Here is a 22,215-nt window from a genome sequence, read left to right as displayed (position 1 = left end):
CCAGAGTTGCTTTATAGTGAGATGGGAAAGGAAGGAAGGAAGGAAGGAAGGAAGGAAGGAAGGAAGGAAGGAAGGAAGGAAGGAAGGAAGGAAGGAAGGAAGGAAGGAAGGAAGGAAGGAATTTTATTCTTATATCCTGGCTGCAAAGTTGAGAATTACTGGATAACTTATCATTGGATAATTGACTTGCAAAAAAAAAATGCTTGTATGGAAAAAGTGACTGATAAAACTTGAATACTGATTATTCAAGGGGATTAATCACATTTTAGTTAAATCTGGAAAGATTATATAAATTACGGTAATCTCTTCTATTGAAAAATTGAGTGCTATGTATAACCTATGATTAAATACTAACATCTACTTTCTGCTCTGTTATTTTGTATTGTTGACTCTTCCCCCCTTATTTATTTGAATTTATTGCAGAATATTAAAATAGCATGGAAAATATAATATTATATTTAAAATAGTAAAATATGTTTTAAAAAAGAAAATGGAAGGTCTATGACCGGAAAATGGGTACTATGATCCTAAACATTTGCCCACTAATGCATGCAAGCAAAATGGAGTTAAATCAAAATTATCCAGAGTTGATAAAAAAAATATCTATTCACACTGAGGGGAAAGGAAGATGATGTTGTAACATCATTATATGAAATTTCACTGATGCAATCTTTTTTTTTAATATACTCCAGGTAGCCAAAGCCAAGTGGCTCCTTGATATGGAAAAAATATTCATTTTATCTGTCTTATGTATTAGCATGATTTTACATTGCTTGTCACATAGTTTGCACAAGAATTCACATAATAATACAATTTCTATAATACTTTTTATGTTTTCTTTTGATGGAAATGCTTATATAGATTGACATTCATGTCTCAGTAGAAAAAAACTGTATACAATTGCAGTATTCAAATCACTTCTCTTTTCCTTTATTCTCTGCTACTTGGCCTGTTACCTTATTTTCTTCATGCAGAGAGTAAGCAGTGATGCGGTTACATGGGAAGAAAGCAAGTCTCTTTTTTTAATCTCTAACCTTGAGCAGATGATTGTTTGGGATGGCTTTGAGGCTCAGTGGAAAAAGATGAGCTTTTACCCATTAGGAGCTGTGGTGGTGCAGTGGTTAGAATGCAGTATTACAGGCTAATTCTGCTGACTGCCAGCAGTTTGATTCTCACCGGCTCAAAGTTGACTCAGCCTTCCATCCTTCCGAGGTTGGTAAAATGAGGACCCAGATTGTTGGGGGCAACATGCTGACTTTGTAAACTGCTTAGAAAGGGCTGTAAAGCTCTGTGAAACCGTATATAAATCTAAGTGCAATTGCTATTTCAGCAACCAGGAGGGGAAGCACCACATCAATGATACACTGGTTAATACAATTTTGATTTGATTATTAGTTCTCTCTTAATGCACTGTTTTCAACAAATGCACACACATTTTTCATTAACTGTCAGATAGGCTGTTTGGCATAATAGAGGGATCCATCCTTATAATGAGCACCTCAGAACTGTAATGTTGGGTGTGTCCAGATGTAGAACCTCAAATTGTAGCCTTTGTTTTGAAGGCAAGCTTCATGTTCCTAGACTGTTACCAAAAAAGCAAGATCATATATCTGAAAACACAGGATATTCATGCTGTAATGTGGAGGAGGGTTTCTGCCCTCTGCACATCCAGAGAACCAAAGGACTGTGCACCAAGATCCCTAAATTCTATTTACAAGTTGTAGGGACTCAAGCTTTACTGGTGTGCACTTACCGTAGTAGAATCTTTTTGGTTTTGGGGAAAGTTTTTTATTTTTAACTGTTCTGTTCAAGGGCATTTCAGAAGTGAGAATCTTTCCATTCTTCCTTGGCACTTATGACTGCCTTTAAGTACCATTTTGTATTCTGAATAAATGGATCCCAATGCTCTTTTAAAAATTTCCCCCCTTTTATATTGTGTAAAGTGAGGTCCCCCCCTTTTTTTCTGTAAAGGTCTTAAAGTACTACACAGTAGATTCACCAAACTTTCACCAGCACTCACCAAACTTTGCAACTTTCTTATAATTAGTTAACGCTACTTTACAATTCTTTGGAACATTGATTCCTAACCAGTAGCGATAACCCTAAAAAAAAGAAAAGAAAAATCAAAATTATTTTCCTTATTATTTAGGAATTTAGAACCGGAAATAGTTGAAATACTACATGTTTTACAAACCATGATCATCTGAGATATAAGATTTCCTCCAATACTAGCAAATGTGTAATATATGAGCGCCTAAGGAAAAAAATAAATATAATCATGCTAGACATATATTTTGAATGCCATTTTAGATCAGATTTAACAAACCAGAGAGTTTTCTTTTTACCTTTGCCTGATTATATTCCACTCCTATTCCATATGATGATAAGAATCCTAATGCCTATGGAACCAAGACAGCAATAACAAAAAGTCCTTTTACCAAACAACATGTTAACAAAATTTGTTAAATTAAAATCTTAATATGACAAAGTTACTTTGATGTGGTTTCATCAAGATATCCTGCAATGATTAGCTTTGATTTATTCCCAAGTAAAAAGTGAATTGGCATATTTACCTTAACTTACTATGGGAAATTTAGGGAAAGTCTTTGCACAGTAAAACTCTATTATATTATTTTTGACCAAATGCTTCTCCATGCAAGTGATTTTACTATATCAAAGACAGTATGAATCAGGCCTCAATCCTGAGGTCCTGAAAACTACATGGAAATTTGAAATTGAGATTACTTGGTCTTCCTGTTGATAAGGAATAATATTAACAGGGATCCTTGGCACAGAGCAATTTGTATTTGCAACTGTGCAGAAAGTGTTCTGTATTTCATGCAGCAGCACTAAATAGCTGGTTAGCATACTACTAAGAATGCAGGATCAATGCAGAAGATAAGGAATGGCCTGTTGGACCCATATAAGTAGAATGAATGAGTCAGTGAGTGAGTGAATGAATGAATGCTCATCTGTGCTAATTTCTCATTGACAATTACTCTGTGAAAAGCAACTTGTTTGAGGAGGTTTGAAGAGGTTTCATAAGGAGGCCAATGAGGTCACATTTCCTTTTTAAAGTTGAGCAAGGAAAGAATAAGCAATTTGCCTACCACTACTTGGGATCAGGTTCATCTAAATTTCTCTGGTGTCCTAATTTATATCATGTTGAATCTGAAAGAGGAGACAACCTGCTCAGTAATAGATGAAGGATAAACTAAAGAAAGTAAGAATAGCTTTGGCAGTTGAAGAGGAAGCTAAAGAAAATCATACAAATAGTAATTATTTTGCCATAGACAAAAAGTGTGAGACAAGTACCATAGTAGGATAAGACCTTTCCCCACCCACAAAGCCAGCAAAATAAATTCTTATTTTTCAACACAAAAATTTAGGCAAAAAAAATCCCGTTTTTCTCATTCCAGAGCTCATGACTTGGAATCATGGATCTGTTACATGGAAATAGTTTCCAGTTAAGTTCGGGAAACAGTTTGACCATGAGACCAATTACCTAGAGTGGCAGTGGATTTTCCTTTCCTATAGATGTTCTACTGGAAGCTAAACAGAAATCTCTGAGATTATTTATTAATTGAAATTTTATAGCTGCCCATCTCAACTTTGTAAATCAAGATAGGTCACAATAAACAAACAAACATAATATATAAAACCATAATGGAACCAAGGTTCCCAAAAAGCTCTCTCATAATGAATATCCCATTCATGTAGAGCTCAATTAACAGCTTGGCCCCAATGTCTGATTGAAAAGCTGGGCCCAAGGCTTTCTAGTTTCTAGAAAACTAACAGGATTGTTGCCATCTAGATCTCAGGAGGCTATTGTTCAATAGGGCAAGCACATAACAGAGGAACCATGCTTCCTGGGTCCCACTAAATGACATGGTTTCATCGAAGAGATCCAGTGCAAGCTCATCCTGACGCCACTTGGATAGGGCAGCCATGTTGCTTTCCATATTCAAGCACCATGGATGTCAACATCTGGTAAATTTGCAAGATTTGTTTCTCTCGCCATGTACATGTATACCTCTCCGTATCATATAATATATGTGGGTATATGCATAATTTTCTATTTATTTATTTAGTTAGTCATGTTTATGCAGTATATATTGGAGGTGGAGACCCTAATTTGAAAGCTGTATGCAATGAAATTTCATTTTAATGTATGCCGATTAGTGTATATTCAGAGTGACAATAAAGTTATTCTAAGTCTGTCTGCCAATCATGCTCCCCTTTCCAAACTCTATTATATCCTACAATCACCCTATGGATGGAAGACAGCATTCTGGTAAATCATTCACACCATCTCCAACTCTATTAGGAAGCGCATTCCCAGATGATCTTAAATCTAGTATTTAACCTTATTAAACTCCACCCTTGTTAACCTGACCATAACTCCACTACAATTTTCCTTTGCTGTTGTTAACTGCCAACCCTTGCAACAATGGCTATCAGGTTCTACTGCTCTCCCAGTGCCACTGTTATTAATGTCATTCCAGCACCAGCTGGAAATCCTTATTGGCAGTGGTCTCTGCATTCCTCCACTGCCAACGCTACTACGCAATTGCTACTAATCCAACTGTGTGGCATTTCTTGCCAACACTCCATCAAAATCTCCAACAATGGTGGCAATGGTAGCCACCATGCCTGGCCATTGCTGCTGACACTCTAAACCCAGACAACCCCCTTTAGCAATGGTTACTACTGTAGCAGAGTTGTCGTCCATTGCTCCAGATTGAAAGCTCCACTCCTCTCATCACGCAACTGTCTGCAGGTCAAACAACTCTCTCCAGTGGCTCTACCACTTTTGTAGTCTTACCAAAATAGTAGTCTTCCAGGTCAACTCTACTTTCCAGCTTTCTCCAACGATGTATCTGCTACTTTCTCTCAAATGTACGCAATCTGAATTTTATTCCTTCTCCAGCCCTCTATCCTCACACATAGATTGAATGCCACCTTCTCTGATATTATTTGGGGCGGGGGGGGGCGGAATGAAAAGCTGGCTTTTTAACATTCTTATAAATGTACATTTAGCTTTGGGAAATGATTTCCAATTATACACTGTCTTCAGAGAATTCAGGCTTAAGTCTTGCCTTAACTTTTTGATCAGTCAATAAATTTGTGGGCATATTTTATGCATACATGCAACCACCCTCGTAAAATTAGTCAACTGAATTCATTATTTACTTACCACCTAGTTGAGATCTCTTTGTTCCATGTACATACATTTATTCCTTTTCAATTATTCATTATTCATTTTAAACAGACTAGTAATTATTTAAAGCAGCAGTTAATTAAAGAACCACATACAGTCTGGCTTCTATGGGACCCTTCTTCAGCTAAAAGCTTATACAGTGATACAGCTGCTTTTACATTCTGGTGACCATTATATCCAAAGAGCATATCCGCTGCCAGTCGTTCCATAACTTTTTGACTTTGTTTTTCTGCTGCCTCAAGACGACGTTGGTGGTTTCTGGTTCAAAATAGACACATTTCAGATTTAATCAGGCAGAGATCTCTGTAATGGTAGTTTAATACTCTGACGATGTCAGCAGATGGCTGACGAAAGCTTAGTTAAATACAATTTTAATTATTTTAAAATTTTAAGTTCTGGAGCTTGCAGGATGTCTGCTTCTTTCTTTACTAATATACCTGGAACTCATATTTTTAGAATAGTTTGTAATGTTATATATATATATATATATATATATATATATATATATATATATATATATATATATATATATATATGAAAAAGTAGCTGCAATGTGAAGTTCCTACCTCTTGATGCGTTCTAACTGGGTCAATTAAAAATTTACTACCTCATTTAGAATTTGATGATGGTCAACTTTGTGTACAATGAGCCATTTTGACCACTGGGGAAAGGGCAGGAAACAGATGTAGAGAAGTGTTTTCATCTCAGCAGTCCCTAGTTTCTACCTAGTTTATTGTTAATTACAGTAGATAAATCTTATTAGATCGTGGGCGCAAGAATGGACAGGACATGCAGTAGAATCAACACTTTTATTAGCTCCATAAATCGCAATGGTGTAGGTGCTTCTTTAATGCCCCTCAGTTTTCCCGGAGTGGGTCGTATTCCTGATTCATCTATTAAATATCCCAGGAATTCTACTTGTTTCTCCGCCAAGTTGCATTTGTTCTTTTTTACTTTTAGCCCCACTTCTTGGAATCTAGATAGCACTTCCCTTAAACGCTGCTGTAGCTGGTCTAAATTTACTGCCGATATGAGCACATTGTCGAAATACGGGACAACTCCTTCAATCCCTTGTAATAGGCGTTCCATCAGGCTTTGGAACAACCCTGGGGCTACGCTGACTCCAAACTGTAACCACTTGCACTTAAATGCACCCCTGTGTGTCACGATTGTTTGGGCCTCAGCTGTGGCATTGTCTACGGGAAGCTGTTGGTATGCTTGTGCCAGGTCCAGCTTTGCAAAAATTTTTCCTTGGCCCAAGGAGTGGAGCAGATGTTGCACCAATGGCACTGGGTAAGCACTCTGTTGTAGTGCCTTGTTTATTGTACTTTTGTAGTCATCACAGATGCGTACCGACCCATCTGGCTTAACGGGGGTGATGATGGGTGTCTCCCACTTTGCATGGTCGGTAGACTCTAAGACTCCCTGGGCAACTAGCTTGTCTAGTTGTTCATCTATCTTGGGCCTTAGAGCAAATGGGATCCTTCTGGGTTTAATCCAGACAGGGTAACTTGGGGGTCTAGATTAAATGATATCGGGGACCCCGTGTACTTGCCTAATTCGCCGTTGAACACCTCCCCAAATTCTGTCATCAGCTTTTCCTCCCAGCCGCAGTCATTGATGTGGTCGATGCCCGTTACAGCCAGTCCTAGTGGCTCGAACCATTCCAGACCTAATAGGCTAGGTCTATCTCGGTCCACGATGGTGAGGGGTAGCTTTGCTTTGAAGGTCTTGTAGGCAACATTGAAAATTCCCATGCCAATTACTGGAATCCGATTCCCTTGGTAGTCTATTAGTGTCAGTCTTTGGCGTTTGAGTGCGCTGGTGGGGATGCCAGGAACTAGTCGCTGGAATGTTGCCCAGGAAACCATGGATAAGCAGGACCCTGAGTCAACCTCCATTTTGCAGGGTCTTCCCTCGATGAGTATGGTTGCCGCCATCTTGTTCAATTTTCCCGCGCTTGCATGACCCACTATTAAAGTTTGGTGGGTTTCTCCTCTCTCCAATTCGGAATTCTCGCTTCTGCGACCTCTTCCAAATGGTTGTCTTTTTCTGCTTGCCTTGAACTGTCGGTTGTTTGATGGTGAGCTTGGCAGATGGTTTGGTCGGCTCCTTTGGGACGCTGGCTGAGATGCTCTGCAGGCTCTCGCTATATGTCCCTTCCAGTCACATCTCTGACATATGGCATCACGGAATCTGCACTCTACCCTGGGGTGATTTCCCTCGCAGCCTGCGCACCGGAATTCTGACTTCCCTTTTCCTCGTGGCTTGCCCCTTTGGTCTGTTTGTAGGTGATGGACTTCATCCTCTTCTTCTTCCTCTGATCCCGTTTCAACGTCCTCATAATGGATCGAGGATTCTTCTTTTCCTTGTGGCCCCTTGTTCATCTTTTTCATGGCTGCCACGGATTTCTGGGATGCCTCTGATGCAGTGGCTTCTTCCATCGCTTCTTTGAATGTTATTTGAGGCTTGGACAGGAGTCTACTCTGCAACGTGAGGTCTTTTAACCCCAAAAGCAGCCGATCCCTCATAGCTTCCTCTAAATTAGAAAAGTCACAGGCTGCAGCTATCTCCCTCAGGATCGCAACAAACTCACTGATTGATTTGCCTTCGCTCTGGTCCCTCCAGTAGAATTCATGCCTCCTTACCAGGGATGAAGCTTGGGGAGCATAGTGTGCCTTTAGGATGCTTTGTAGGGCCGGCCAGGACATCGTTCTTAGCTCGATAGGGGCTACGAGTGCTTTTGCCATTTGAACACAGCAGCTCCATAATGTGTGAGGAATATTGCTCTCTTTCTTTGTTCCGACAGGCTCAACAGATCGTTTCCTTCCAGGTACATGTGGAATCTTTCCATGTAAGATTCCCAGTCTTCTCCAGCCAGGTTGAATGGTGCGGGTGGGCTGATTGAAGGCATGGTGGTAGCCGATGATCTGACTGGTGTTAGTAGTCGTTGATCTGGATGGCTGACAATTGCTTGTTGGAGGTTCAGTGCTTTGTTCTTTGTCCTTCAGTATCCCACCTTCGTCGCCAGTGTTAGATCGTGGGCGCAAGGATGGACAGGACACACAGTAGAATCAACACTTTTATTAGCTCCGTAAATCGCAATGGGGAATCCTAGCCGTGGCAGCTCCTTTTATAGCTAGGAGCTGTCCGCGGCTTCAGCCACTGACATTACTCTGAATTTCCCACTCTCGTCCCTGATTGGTCCATTCAAATCTGCCATTCAATACTCAACAAATCTGTATTTAAGAGGCAAAGGAAATTTGCCCTGTCTGTCTGTCTCTCATACTTCCATCTCTTAAAGATATAGATTGGATAGAAGCAAATTTATGAACTTTTTGTTCAAAAACTTTCTGTCTTCATATATTTTTTAAATTTATATTAACTTCAATTGTAATCACTATTAGCTGGTCTAACCCATCTTTGATATTTGAGACATCTGTATTAGACAAAAAACAAATAAGAGAAGGGTGCTTTAAAGCAGGGGTGAAATTTACTTATCTTCACTATCGGTTCGCAAATGTGAGCGCACGTGACTTTTCCACATGCTTTCTGCGCATGTGCAGAAGGTCAAAAACAGGATGTGATTATATCTGGGCGGGTGGGCAGAGCCTCCCGCCACCAGCGCTACTAGTTCGCCCAATCCGGATAAAACCGGCTGAATTTTACCACTGCTTTAAAGATGATGGAGCTTTCTGTCCCCCTCCCCCAATTTTTATCTCTCTTCAAGATGTAATTTAGAATCAGTGAGGCTTTCTTATTCTATATATTTCTTAATTAATCTACCACTTACTTCAAATTAAAGAATGTCAATTAGCATTCATTGATAGCTGGGTTAAGCCTTTACTTTGCATCCAAAGCGATCTTATTATGACCATTTCACCTTTAATTAACATGTTCTGGTATTTAATTACTCAGGATCTGTTTTGGTTCAGGGCACATCTCCTAATCAAAGCTCCTGCTGAAATCAGCTATCCAACACTTGATTACTTTTGTGTGCATATATCTATATAGTACAGACTTATATGAATTCCATGTGTTTGCAAGCAAATTATTTTAGAAATGTAAATTTGTCCCATGGCCCTCCTATGATTTCTCTATATTATTGATATATACCCCAAAGAGGAATAAACAGGTGGCACGTGTATTGTTTAGATTCTCCCTTGCCACTATATAATAATTCTCCATCCATTGCAAACTCCCTTCTCCTTTATATTCGCCAAAGTGTGAACTGAGGCACTTCTAGAAATCCTGCAAATAGTGTGGATGTTTGGAAATCAACTCTCCATCTCACATTTTAAACACAAATTTAATTTGATTTACTGGATTTTTGCATCAAAAGGCAAAACAAGGACTTGGTCAGATTGTCCCGATCTATACATTTTGGCAGGTATCGGTCTTCTTCTGCCTACTAATTCAGTTGACCAAAGTATCAGATTTATTCATATAAAGCAAATAAAGCAAATTTCTCAAGGCATTCTTGAGAAATTTATCTAGGTGATTTTCAAAAGCTGACCTCACTTTTATCTTTTCCCACTGATTTGTGGGGTTTCCCTGAACTAAAATAATTTATTATTTAAAATAATTTATTACCGTTAATTTCTTTAAAAATGTTAAATAATGTATTATTATTCAATCATTTCAATAACTTTTTGCTTATGGAAATATGCAGTGAAGAGTGCACATTTTAGAATTAATAAGTGGTTCTTTTAATAATCAATGGTGTGCCATATTTCCTACTGATATATGTTTGCTCTGCCATCAAAACAAATGAATGGATACTTACTCTTCCTTGTCTTTGTCATTTTTCAAATGCCTCAGTATTTTCTGGCTACTCTGAGAAATACTCTTCTTTTTTCCAACCTCCTCTTTTATTAGAAATTTGACCAGAAAAAAATAAAATAAAATCAGATTTAGAACAAATGCCATTTTGGTCATCATAGCAATCTCTCTTATGTTTGGCATCTGAATGAGTGTCTATCTGTGAGTATTTAACGACCCTATTCCAATGAAGGCTAGAATGGAATTGAAATACAGATTTCAAGTAAAATTTGCACATTAATTGAGACATATTTCAGATGTGGTGCATTCAGCTTACAAAAGATAGCTTGCACTGCAGAATCCCATGAAATATTTATTAAGATCTTTTCCTGAAAACCCCCGTCTTTTAATCTACCTACCCAGAGGTTAACACTCTCTGAAGCTGTAATAACAGGAAGCAGTTCTACTGTCTGGTTTCTGTAATTTCTCCTTAATCTTACAACTTGCTCTGTCATTTTTTGCAGCTCCTCACACACAGTGTGGCCATGCCCTCGCCTTTGGATACATGTCCCCTTCTACAAATGCTGTTTATCACAGAGTCTCTCTCAGAACCATAGACCTTCGTTTTTTCCCCTCAGTGAACTAAATTTAGCTTGATAATTCTTCTTATTCTTCTGGGGCCTATTTCCCCCTCCACATCTGCTAAGCTTTTGCTCTATAACAGCCAAAAAAGGTATGCAAGAGAGCTATGATCCCCAACTTTGCTTCATTCCCTTTTGTTAGAAACATAAAGCAGCTGCAGTTATGAAAACTTCAATTTTAGGAGAAATAATCTAGGGGATGGAATATGTGTATATCACCTATTTACTACAATATCTAATCTCTGACTGAGTCAGAGTTGAAGAAGCTTCTTGGATGAGAGGCAAAACATCTTCAAAGAACACCTAGAAAGCCTAGTTGCCTCTGGAAAAGCACCTTTGGGACAACCATGACTTGGATGAGAATTTCCATAGACATTGAGAGCCAATTGTTTCTCACTAGGAAGAGAAGTTAAAATTTGTGCATTATTATTATAATAGACCTGTCTGGTCTCAGGCTCTTTATGTCTGATCATGGTCCTTATATTATGACAAACTTCTAAAGTGTCACAGAGGAGTAAGATTCACACATATTTTCATTAATCCTGAGAAAAAAGACAGTGAGGTTACAAAAACTTAGAAAATAAATAGACAAAGCTCCAGTCTCCTTTTACACTGAACAACAAAGATTTTGCTTCCTGGACACTTTTGGATGTATCTTAACAGATTTTGGGCTTGTAATCTTGAAAATAACCTTTAATTTAACATATCATAAACCATTTTATAGAAATTGTCTGTTTTTACACAATGGCAATGTACATCCTTGAGTATCTGTTGACTATGCTGCACATATGTCATACAAAAACATGGAATTGTTAGTGAAGTAAATCCAGCACACTGTTCTGTCCCCAACCCCACGCACACACACCACCAGACGTTCAGGAGTTAAAGACCAAACCAGCCGGCAAAATCCTTTTCCTTATGATAACGGAACTAGGCAACAACCTAGTGGCTGCCTGCCAAGAGTTTATTATTCACAAAGAGGAGAGATAACTTCTCCCCACTTCTGATACATCAAAGGAAAGCAGCTATATACTGACTCAAGGGAATATACTGACTGACTCAAGGGAACTCAAACACCCGATAGCAGCTAGAAAAGAGTCTAGGACCACACTAGATTATTTTGTAAGCAATGATCACATGCAACCAGGCCAGATGAAAAATTTCTGAAATTTCTTTCATCTGAAAATACTGAGCCAATGATGGTTTAGGGTCAATTCAAACTTTATTTAAAACTGTAAGGATTATCCTGCTATTGTCGCAAGACTATACACATGAACAGAGTTGTTGTTTGTTAGTTGAAATTTGTGAGGTTGAATAATTATATTGTTTTCAGCTGTTCTGACAATTCTACCATTTCGCTGGTTGATTCCATAATCTCTGTATTTCAATTGTAAATCCTAATACTTTATAATCTATCCAGTTCCTTCTGAGCTATTTTACTGACATTCAGTGTTGTCACATCTATAAATAAAATGTAATTTTCTTCAATTATTGTGATGTCTGGCATGTCATGTTCTAGATGTTATTCAGAATTCAGAAGTTCCATAACAGCTTTCCATGTTGATTCTGGAACACACTTTCAACGTTAAGGTCTTACCTATAGATCAAATTCATACTGATTATACAAATTCGAATGCATATTTTTTGCCACAATCTCGGCAGTTTTGCTACAACCACTTATTAGGTGATCAAACAGTCTTTTCTTTCCTTTTGCATAATCCATATTGCTGTTTCAGGATTCTTTTTTATTTTAAAAATGGTATTGATTGCCAGTGCTTATTTCCTCGGGCTGCAATCTTTCCTTCTCTTTCCTAATGGATCAATCACAAGCCTCGCCAACTTTTGCTACTATTCACACTGCCTTCAATTCCTTTCAGGTTTTGACTAGGCAGAGGTTTGATTTTTCCCCCAGTTTTTCATTCATTATTCTAATTATTCAGTTTTGGATGTTGCCTTTCATTCTCTCACATTCAAATTTTTTTCCCCTGCAGACATTTATTAACATTTTTTCCTTGCTTGCTTTTATGTAGCTGTTTAAGTCTCCGCTATCTACTTCTCTTGCAACAAACCACAACAACCAACATTTTTTTGGGCTGGGGTGGGGGGGATAGATACAAAGATCTATGTCACTTTGAAGGTGAAATGGAAGATACATTTTTCCAAGTTTTCAGAGTGTGTGATCTAAAGCAACTAGCTCAGCCTGTGTCCAATTAACAGTAGCAGCTGTATAATGTGTTACAGTAACAGCCCAGGTTTTTATGTCTGCTTATATTATCATCATTCAGATCTGTTTTTAAAACTTTTCCAATTGATTTTATATGTTCACATCTATTTTTCTTTTTCACCTATGCAAGTGAAATATCTGCTTATCTTACATATATATGGGCATCATGCTACCCGCTCTCAAGGCAAACAATATTATGCAAAGCACAGAAACAGTCAGAAATAGTAGGTCAAAAAAGTTAAAGGAATGGTTTTTTTAAAAGGAAATACTGTTAAATTTAATTTCACCAACATTACCCACTATACTTCTAACTAGTGTCCTTGCGTATCATTTTTACTTCCACCGCAGCCGTGTCATTCATACATTGCTTTTCTTCCTTGAACTTGCCACTCTTTTTTGAAGTTTGCATTAAATCATCCAAACCTGACTTTTGAACTTCCATTTTCATTTCCTTTTGCCTCATTCAGTCTTCCTTCACATACTGTATTAATTTTCTAATTTGATCCTCGTTTATTATCTTTATACAGACCATCTTAATGTATTTCTTTGCTGCTGGTTACTCAGTTTTGCATTTAATCCATTAGTGCAACATCCATTCATATTCTTGACCCTATCTTTTCGTGTCTTACTATACAAGAACTATACACTTCTTAAATCTCTTATTTTTAATTGCATTCAATTTGCCTTTCTGTTTCTCCTGACATTCCTAAGTCTTACTTTTCTGTAACAAAGTTGGCAGAAGCCAACTTTGACCATTTTTGTAACTTTGAATAAACATTAATTCCTTATAACAGATTATGCACTACTCACTGATCCGGACCCGAGCATTTTACGACTCCCCAGGCAATATCCAGCCCTTTGGCTATTCTTATCTGGCCCATGTGAGGTCAATTGGAAATTACAAATTAGATGTAAATAAGCATGCCATACAGGGGCATGGGACATAAGCCGAGTTAGGTCTGGCTCTATATGGTCACCATGCACTCCTTCAATGAGGCAAAGAGGGCAAGTGGTAATAGCAGGTAGGCAGCCAAAAGGGCAGAGATGTGTGGGAGATAGACAGGTGGGGGGGGCAGTTCAACAGGAGGCAGTCCCTTACCTTATCGAGGCTGGAAGCTGAGAGGAACAAATAGCTATCTGAGTCTCCCAGAGAGCAACACAGAGTTGCAGTTTGTCAGCAAAAAAAAAGGCCCAGAAACTTGTGAATGAGATTTCACAGAACCTAGGGCTGTAGAACAACTAAGTTTACGTAGGTAAAACCTGGCTAGAAAGAATATGCATATATATATATATATATATATATATATATATATATATATATATATATATATATATATATATGATGATCTTTGATATATTTATTTTCAAATCCATACTCTTCATTATATCGTACATTGTTTTCACAAGAAGTAATTTTGGCTGTCAGCCAACATGTGGCATTGTCTACATGCAAGAACACAGGAATTTTCATCCATCAAATACCTCTAACATCACTATAAGCATTTTTTACACATTTACCCATACATATATTAAACATGCAGACATTCATAATTCTTTTCTTATTCCCTGCTTAAAGTTGAAACACTTCAATAAGTATTCTTTTTTTATGGTTAGGTATGGTTTATAATCATTTTACACTAATTGCTTTCAGCAAGCAATTTTAATCTCCATATTCATTCAAGCTATCTTATTATTCAAGTCCATTTGTTTTATTATATATTTTCTCTAAATAAACAAACATAATACATTTTCTCACTTTCATACATTTCTCAGTCTCCTTCTAGAGGAAGAATCTGATCTGCTTGTTCCTTCCTTCAATACATTTTTTTCAGACACAAAAAAAATATGCTTAACATCTTTTCAGGGATAGAAAACAGCTAATCCCTGTTATTTTTGCTTTCATTCTTGATAATTTTCTCTTTATTATACACCAGAACAATAATTGCATTTCTTCCAATGTTCAGGCGCTATCATTACATACATTATATTTTAACATGTCTGCATTTAAACCATCCAGTTATACTTACAGTCTTAATGATTTAACTTGTTCCTAGCATTTTCTGATTTCATCTATTTTTCTGAGAAACTAATACTTATAGCATTAGTTTCAATTTTACTGTTTTACATGTTACTATTATTTCCATGCAGGTCTCTAGAATTCTTCTAGCATTCTCTACCTCGATTTTATCCCAAATCGTTTCATCACTTTGTTTTTTCAATTCCATTCATTCTGCTGAAGTTTCCTTGTTTAGCCCTCTTTCATATTTTTTTTTAAAAAATGTTTTAATTTCCAGGAGAATTGTTCTGTCGGCCGTTGGCCAAATTATGTCGGCTGGCGACACCCAGGGGGAGAGCCTTCTCCGTGGGAGCCCCTGCCCTTTGGAATGAACTGCCCCCCAGACATACGCAAGATCTCTGACCTCCGAGTTTTCCACTGTGCTCTTAAGACCCTGCTCTTCCGACAGGCAGGGCTAGCTTCATAAATTGAGTTTTAAATTTGGAATTCTTAAATTTTTGGGTTTTTTAGTTACTTGGCCTTAAATGTAATACTTTTAATAATTTTTTAAATTTAAATTGTGATATTTGTATTGTGTTTTTACCTGGCTGTACACCACCCCGAGTCCTTCGGGAGAGGGACAGTATAGAAATAAAATTATCCTTATCCTTATCCTTCTGCAGTTTCTCTTTCCATGTCTTTCTTCTTTCCCTTTTTCTATTATTTTATTGTCAATTTTTCGCCACTTTTCTTTTTATGTCCATTTCTTTCAAGATTTACTTTTAACATTACCCTAACCCTAACCCTAACCCTAACATTACTCACTGCAGTGCACTATATACAGATTCCAATAAGAAGTTTTAATATAAAGATTAGGGGTAAAGTACAGAAACTTGGATATTATATTATGAACTTCCAGCCCTCATTTTAGTGAGTTCATTAAGATAGGATCTGTTTGAATATTTTTAATTTCTTCCAGCACTTTTTGCAGCCTGAACCAGCTTCCACATGAAATACATTACTAATTAATTCTTCTCCCATCTATTGGTTCATTGCATCTAACATAATTCTTCTTATTTTCACAGTCTTTCCCTCCCAATCACTCCCAATGGCCAGGAAGTAATGGTCTGTTGTCTATTCAACACCTCTTCCCATCCTTTTATCCTTCACTAATTTTGCCAATATTTTATCAGAAACACTAAAAATCAATCTAGCTTTTAAATGTATATGCAATGTGTACTATATGTGTGAATAGACCGGGGTGGGTTCTACTTACCTTTACTACCGGTTTGCATTGTGCCCGTGCACGCATGCATGCTTCGCTCACACGCACATGCACTCTTCTGCGCATGCACAGATCACTTATGATGATGCTCAGGTCAGTGGACGGAGCCTCCCACCAGTTTTACTACCAGTTCTTGTGAACCGGTCCGAACTGGGGGCAACCCACCACTGGAATAGACATATTTTGTCTTAGAAATAGAATTTTAAAACAAATATCCTCCCCCACCACATCACCATTCTCACTGAAATTGGCCCAGTCCCTTTTTTGTCATCTCCTATCTCGTTCCCTTACCCCAGTGGTGGAATTAAACTTTTTTTACTACCAGTTCTGTGGGCGTGGCTTGGTGGGCATGGTGTGGCTTGGTGGGCATGGCTTAGTGGGCATGGCAGGGGAAGGATACTGCAAAATCTCCATTTCCACCCCACTCCAGGGGAAGGATACTTCAAAATCCCCATTCCCTCCCCATTCTGGAGCCAGCCAGAAGTGGTATTTGCCGGTTCTACGAACTACTTAAAATTTCCGCTACTGGATCTCCAGAACCTGTCAGAACCTGCTGAATTTCACCCCTGCCTTACCGCCATTCATGTCAGCTGACAGAATGATTGAATCATATTCATTTGGAAGGTTGCAATTTTTCCCAGAATTCATCTGGTTCACAATTCACTGGAGAGCCAGATGCCAATGGATTCCTATTTCCATACATACAATTTTTAAAAATTAATTTATTGGCTCTATAAGGCCACCCAACTGAGTATGACTCTGGGAGGCATATAACAACAAAACAACAACAACAACAACAAATAATAACCCCAAAAGAGCCATATAATGTTAAAACATAAAATGTATAAATTATAAATATGAAACACAGAATATAAGCTGATAACTCCAGCATTAATATAAAAAAAAACAGAAGGAGATCCATTCAAATGGCCCCAAATGCCTGGAGAAAAACCTAGGTTTCAATAGCTTTCCTAGAGGTGAGCCAAGATGGAACTCTTATACATATAACAACCTAAATCATATCATTCATGTTTGTGATGTGCATTTTAGGTGTTTCATTCATAATTAACCTTATTCATTTAATTAACAAATTTATACAGTCTCCCAACTCCCATATAGTGACTACAGGGAGTGTACAATATTAAAAATCCATAGTTAAATTGCCCTATTCCTAGTAAAATCCTGGATGGCTTGGGACAGGCCCATGAAAGTCATGGTTTCCATGAACTCCAGAGCTACCTCTGATCCCATCTCCAAGGAAGGCAAATTGAAATCCCCCAGAATTATAAGCCTTGGAAACTCCACTTCTAACTCTGCAGATCTAAGATCTAAATGGTCGGACAGAGAGGCAGCTATGCAGTAGGGAGGCTGGTACCAGTGGTGGGTTGCCCCCAGTTTGGACTGGTTCACAAGAACCGGTAGTAAAACCAGCAGGAGGCTCTGCCCACTGACCCGGACATCATCAAGAAGTTTCTGTGCATGCGCAGAAGCGCACGCACAGTCCCGTTGTAAACCGGTAGTAAAAGTAAGTAGAACCCACCCGTGGCTGGTACAATAGCGTAAATCCACATCTGGTCCCTAAAGCCCACCCTAAGGAAAAGGTCTTACAGCTGAGAACCCCTGATAGCAACCAGATACTTTCTGATGACAATAGCAATATCCCTCCCCTTTTGTGCAGTATATCCAGCTGGGAACATTTCTGAGAGAGGGACCCGAAGCTTCCTCTGACAATAAGAGGAGCCATATTACAGACGGATCTGGAATTTAAATGCACCAGTTTAAAACAAATGGACAAATGTTAGTCTGCTGACAAATGAGTTGAGCCCAAGGGGCTGGAATGTGAACCGAGTATAAGGCATTTGTTGGGAACACAAGTGTTGGGCATTTGTGTTCCCAACAAATATACTGTCCCATCTCCCGCAATTACATCTCCAATTACATACCTGACAACATTGAGCTACAATGATCCACTTTATACACCCCACTAGTCTCTCCATCTCACATCCTTGCCTTCTCCTCTCACACTCAACACACACACACGGTCTAACTACATGCATTAGAAGATAGAGAAAGAAACCTGATAGGCACTGTAGCACTCAACTGTCAATCATACGAATGATAACTGCATGTATTCATCAACTCTATAAGAACAGGCCACGTTCATTCAGACCTATTCCCTCCTATCCCTTTTGTTAAATTTTAAAGAGACGACTTATCTATTTCTTTCACTTTACTTGTTAATTTATTCTCTTTACTATGTATTCCTCTTATATTTCAAGACCCAATTGTTCAAATGCCACCTCCATCACCAGATGGACTCTTAGATATAGTCCTTTACCACTTATCATGGCTTTGATCATTTAACACTTGTTAATAATACATTACATACATACATTACATTTGATTTACAGACTAATGATGAAATAAAGAGGTTGTTCAAACAGAATGTTGTTAAATCCAAATGGGATTTTACCCATGCATTTTTACACTGTTTATGCATGCATAAAATCAGAATGGAAATTTATGTATGCATATTTTATGTAGTTTTTACATTTTATGCATGGGCATAAACATAGAGCCGTGATGGCGAACCTATGGCACACATGCCGGAAGTGGCATGCAGAGCCATCTCTCCAGGCATGCCAGCCATCGCCCGTTGCTCTTCTGGGTTCCGGTACCACATGCATGCTGACCAGCTGGTCTTTGCGCACGCGGGAGCACTGGAAACTGGAAGAGCAGCTCCCTGGTGCGCGTGCACATGCTGGGAAGCTGAGTTTTCGGTTACCAGTACACGCATGTGTGCTGGTCAGATGGTCTGTGCTCGCGCATGCATGCCAGAAACCGGATGACCAGGTGACCAGCATGCATGCGCACACTGGAAACCAGAAGCTCAGCTTCCTGGCTCATGCATGCACACCAGGGAACTGCTCTTCCGGTTCTGGTGTTCCCCCACGCACGTGCGCTCCTGCCGAAAAGATTCTTAAACACTGGTATAGAGTATAAAAACAGATTTTGTCTGCTGCATCCAAACTTCAGTAAAGTAAGGTCTGCTTACTGTATCGTAAAAGTGTAAATTAGAGATCATCACCCTTTAAGTGACATTATTACCTTGGGTTGGAAAAGAAACTTGCATTGTTGCTCTTCGGATTATGTTCAGGATCTTCTGCAAAATAGTTTAGTTAAACCATTTTTCAATATTGAAAGAAATTGACCTAGAAATTGTTTCATGGCACTTGTTTACGTGATGGTAACTGCATGTGTTATTTCTGTTTTCTACATACAGTATGTACAATGTGACTGTGGGGTGCCACATTAATAGCATACAAACTGGTTTGTTTTTAAAAGAATGTTGAACACAGGAATAGTCTGCTAAGCTAATGGGTATGGCAAAATGTTTAAGTAGTTCATTGATTATTGGCACTGAAATGCAGACCATAATGTGTGTCACATTACCAATGATAAATAAAGAAAAAAAAGACCCCAACAATTCCAACTTATTTTAAGTGGTTGTTGCAATACTAAGCTTTCTACACAAATGACAAAACAGGATTTGAATGGTTTGACCTATCACATTCTGCTCACATCTTTACAAAACATGTTGTGTTAGCTGTAAACTATGCTTGCCTTTTGTTTTTCAGAAAATAAACTCTTTTTAGGGCTTTACTTCATTTTGCCTCTAAAAATAGCCATTCACAATTACCCAAGAAAGTATATTCCTGTCCTTTGATTTAAGTAACTCAAGGAAGAACACATATAAGAATCTTTTATCCCCAATTTAGATTCTTCTTTGAATGAAATGACTCACTTTGCAGCAGATTCTTTTTTCCTAGAAACAATGTACCAGAATATGGAAAAACAACACGCATCCTATTCATTAGATGCATCATCTGTCATTTAGGCTGGGAAAAAGTAAAACCAACTTTATCATAGGCAGAAAAAGCCATACTTCATGAAAAGAAAGATATTGTAATCAATGAATAAGACAATTGTTTAAGCAATTGAGCTGAGTAAGTTCTCCTATTTTTGGCATAAATAATTATTACTGGATTCACTTGAATCAACAGATGGCAGCAGCAGGCCATTCTCATCTAAGCTCAGAGGTTAAACAGTCATAACTACAGTATTGTAATTAGTATTTAGTTGGGACACCATCAGAAAATTAAAGAGCTGAAGCTTGGACTGGGAAGTCAAAAGCATCTGAGAAGAAGGGTGGCAAACTATCTTGGTAAAAATAGTTTTCCCCCTCCCCAAAAAAACCCCTCCAAAACATCCTTGTATGGTAGTGTCCATGGAATTGCCATGAAACATATTTACAAATTTACCATTATCATTATAACTGATACATTTTTGGAAACTCAAAAGTTTTGGCCAAATAAAGTCATTCCTTTTACATGGATTGGCTATCAACCTGAAAACACAACAGAACTATAACTCCTTGGTGTGCTTCTTGTCTGGCAGGACTAATAGGTAGGAAAATCTTTATTGTCACTTTTTCTGTGTACACACTGACACTGACACTCTCAAAATAATGTGTGTGTGTAGGCATACATGTACATGTACATGTACATGTACATATACATATACATATACATACATACACACACACACACACACACACACACACACACACACACACACACATATATATATATATATATATATGTAGGTCTTTGGTTATTCGGGTCTTCTCCCATGTAAAATTGGAAGTGTCTTGGCGACGTTTCGACGAAGTCTCATTCGTCATCTTCAGGCTGGTGTTCTCGGCTTCGTGCTTCCTGGAAGCACGAAGCCGAGAACACCAGCCTGAAGATGACGAATGAGACTTCGTCGAAACGTCGCCAAGACACTTCCAATTTTACGTGGGAGAAGACCCGAATAACCAAAGACCTACATACAAACACCCGCGAAAACCTGAGAAAACAAATATATATATATATATATATATATATATATATATATATATATATATATATATATATATATATATATATACACAGCTACGTCATCAGCCAATCAGAATACAACAACACTGTCGACCAATCAGAATACACCTTTGCCTCTTTTCATAGAAAAACATCAGTTACGATCACACAGTTTGCCCATAAGCACCGAACCGAGAACTTCAGCCAGAAGATGACGAATGCGATTTCGTCGAAACGTCGCTACTACCCTTTTAAGGATATGTTTACAATTACACGGGAAGAAACCCGAGATATTAACTGTACACACATATATACCCATGAAAACTTACACACACACACACACACAGACACACACACACACACACACATATATATATTCTTACTTCTTTGTAGGGTTTATGTGTGTTTTTCTTCTAGCCAGGTTTCTCCTACGTAACCAAGGTTTTTCTGCAGCCCTAGCTCAGTAGAATCATATCCACTAGATTCTGGGCTTTTTTCTTTTCTGGCAGCCAGCAAGATTCTACTGAGCTAGGGCTGCAGAAAAACCTTGATTACGTAGGAAAAACCTGGCTAGAAAAAAAACATACATATATATATATATATATATATATATATATATATATATATATATATATATATATATACATACATACATACATACATACATACACATATACATACACACACACACACACACACACACACACACACATATATATATATATATTCACACACACACACACATACTGCAACACCTTATATTCACTTTTCAGGTAAACTTAGAATCCAACACATGGCTATTTTAAAATGTATTGATTTCATGTATGATATGCTTTCTACTTCCCTATATAATGTGATGTTTTTCCCCGATCAAATGAATTTTGTTCTTTTATTGCCCTTGCATATGAAATAGCCATAAAATTATTTTTACTTGTTGATCATAAATTTATTTTAAATACCATAATTAAAATGAAACATAAAAGCTGATACATTTTAAAAAGTGCTAATTACCTCTTCTGAAATGTCATCTTCTCTCTGATCATCAGGATTATCTTCTGTTTCTGTAAGAAGCAAAAATACTCCTATCATCTATTACAAGCTTCTCAAAAGGAAAGGAAGCTAAATTGAAGTATAAGAAAAAACAATTCACAATCTACAGTTTGGC

At 37.9% G+C, this 22,215-nt stretch overlaps 1 protein-coding gene across 1 annotated transcript in view; it reads right to left on the bottom strand.

The window, feature by feature from the left end:
* The window catches only part of SEL1L2 (SEL1L2 adaptor subunit of SYVN1 ubiquitin ligase), a 44,116-nt gene that overhangs the window by 15,976 nt on the left and 5,925 nt on the right, over positions 1-22,215 (bottom strand). The window contains exons 2-8 of the mRNA XM_034432399.3: positions 22,062-22,111; positions 19,237-19,291; positions 10,008-10,089; positions 5,317-5,479; positions 2,346-2,399; positions 2,195-2,254; positions 2,021-2,102 (exon numbers count right to left, since the gene is read on the bottom strand). Of these exons, the coding sequence (XP_034288290.2) occupies positions 2,021-2,102; positions 2,195-2,254; positions 2,346-2,399; positions 5,317-5,479; positions 10,008-10,089; positions 19,237-19,291; positions 22,062-22,111 (546 nt within the window). The remainder of the gene's footprint in view (positions 1-2,020; positions 2,103-2,194; positions 2,255-2,345; positions 2,400-5,316; positions 5,480-10,007; positions 10,090-19,236; positions 19,292-22,061; positions 22,112-22,215) is intronic.

This window comes from Pantherophis guttatus, chromosome 1 (genome assembly GCF_059756535.1).
Source record: "Pantherophis guttatus breed Tessera chromosome 1, ASM5975653v1, whole genome shotgun sequence".
NCBI lineage: Eukaryota > Metazoa > Chordata > Lepidosauria > Squamata > Colubridae > Pantherophis > Pantherophis guttatus.
The sequence above is the reverse complement of the archived record's forward strand: the minus strand, read 5'-3'. Positions and strand labels throughout refer to the sequence as shown.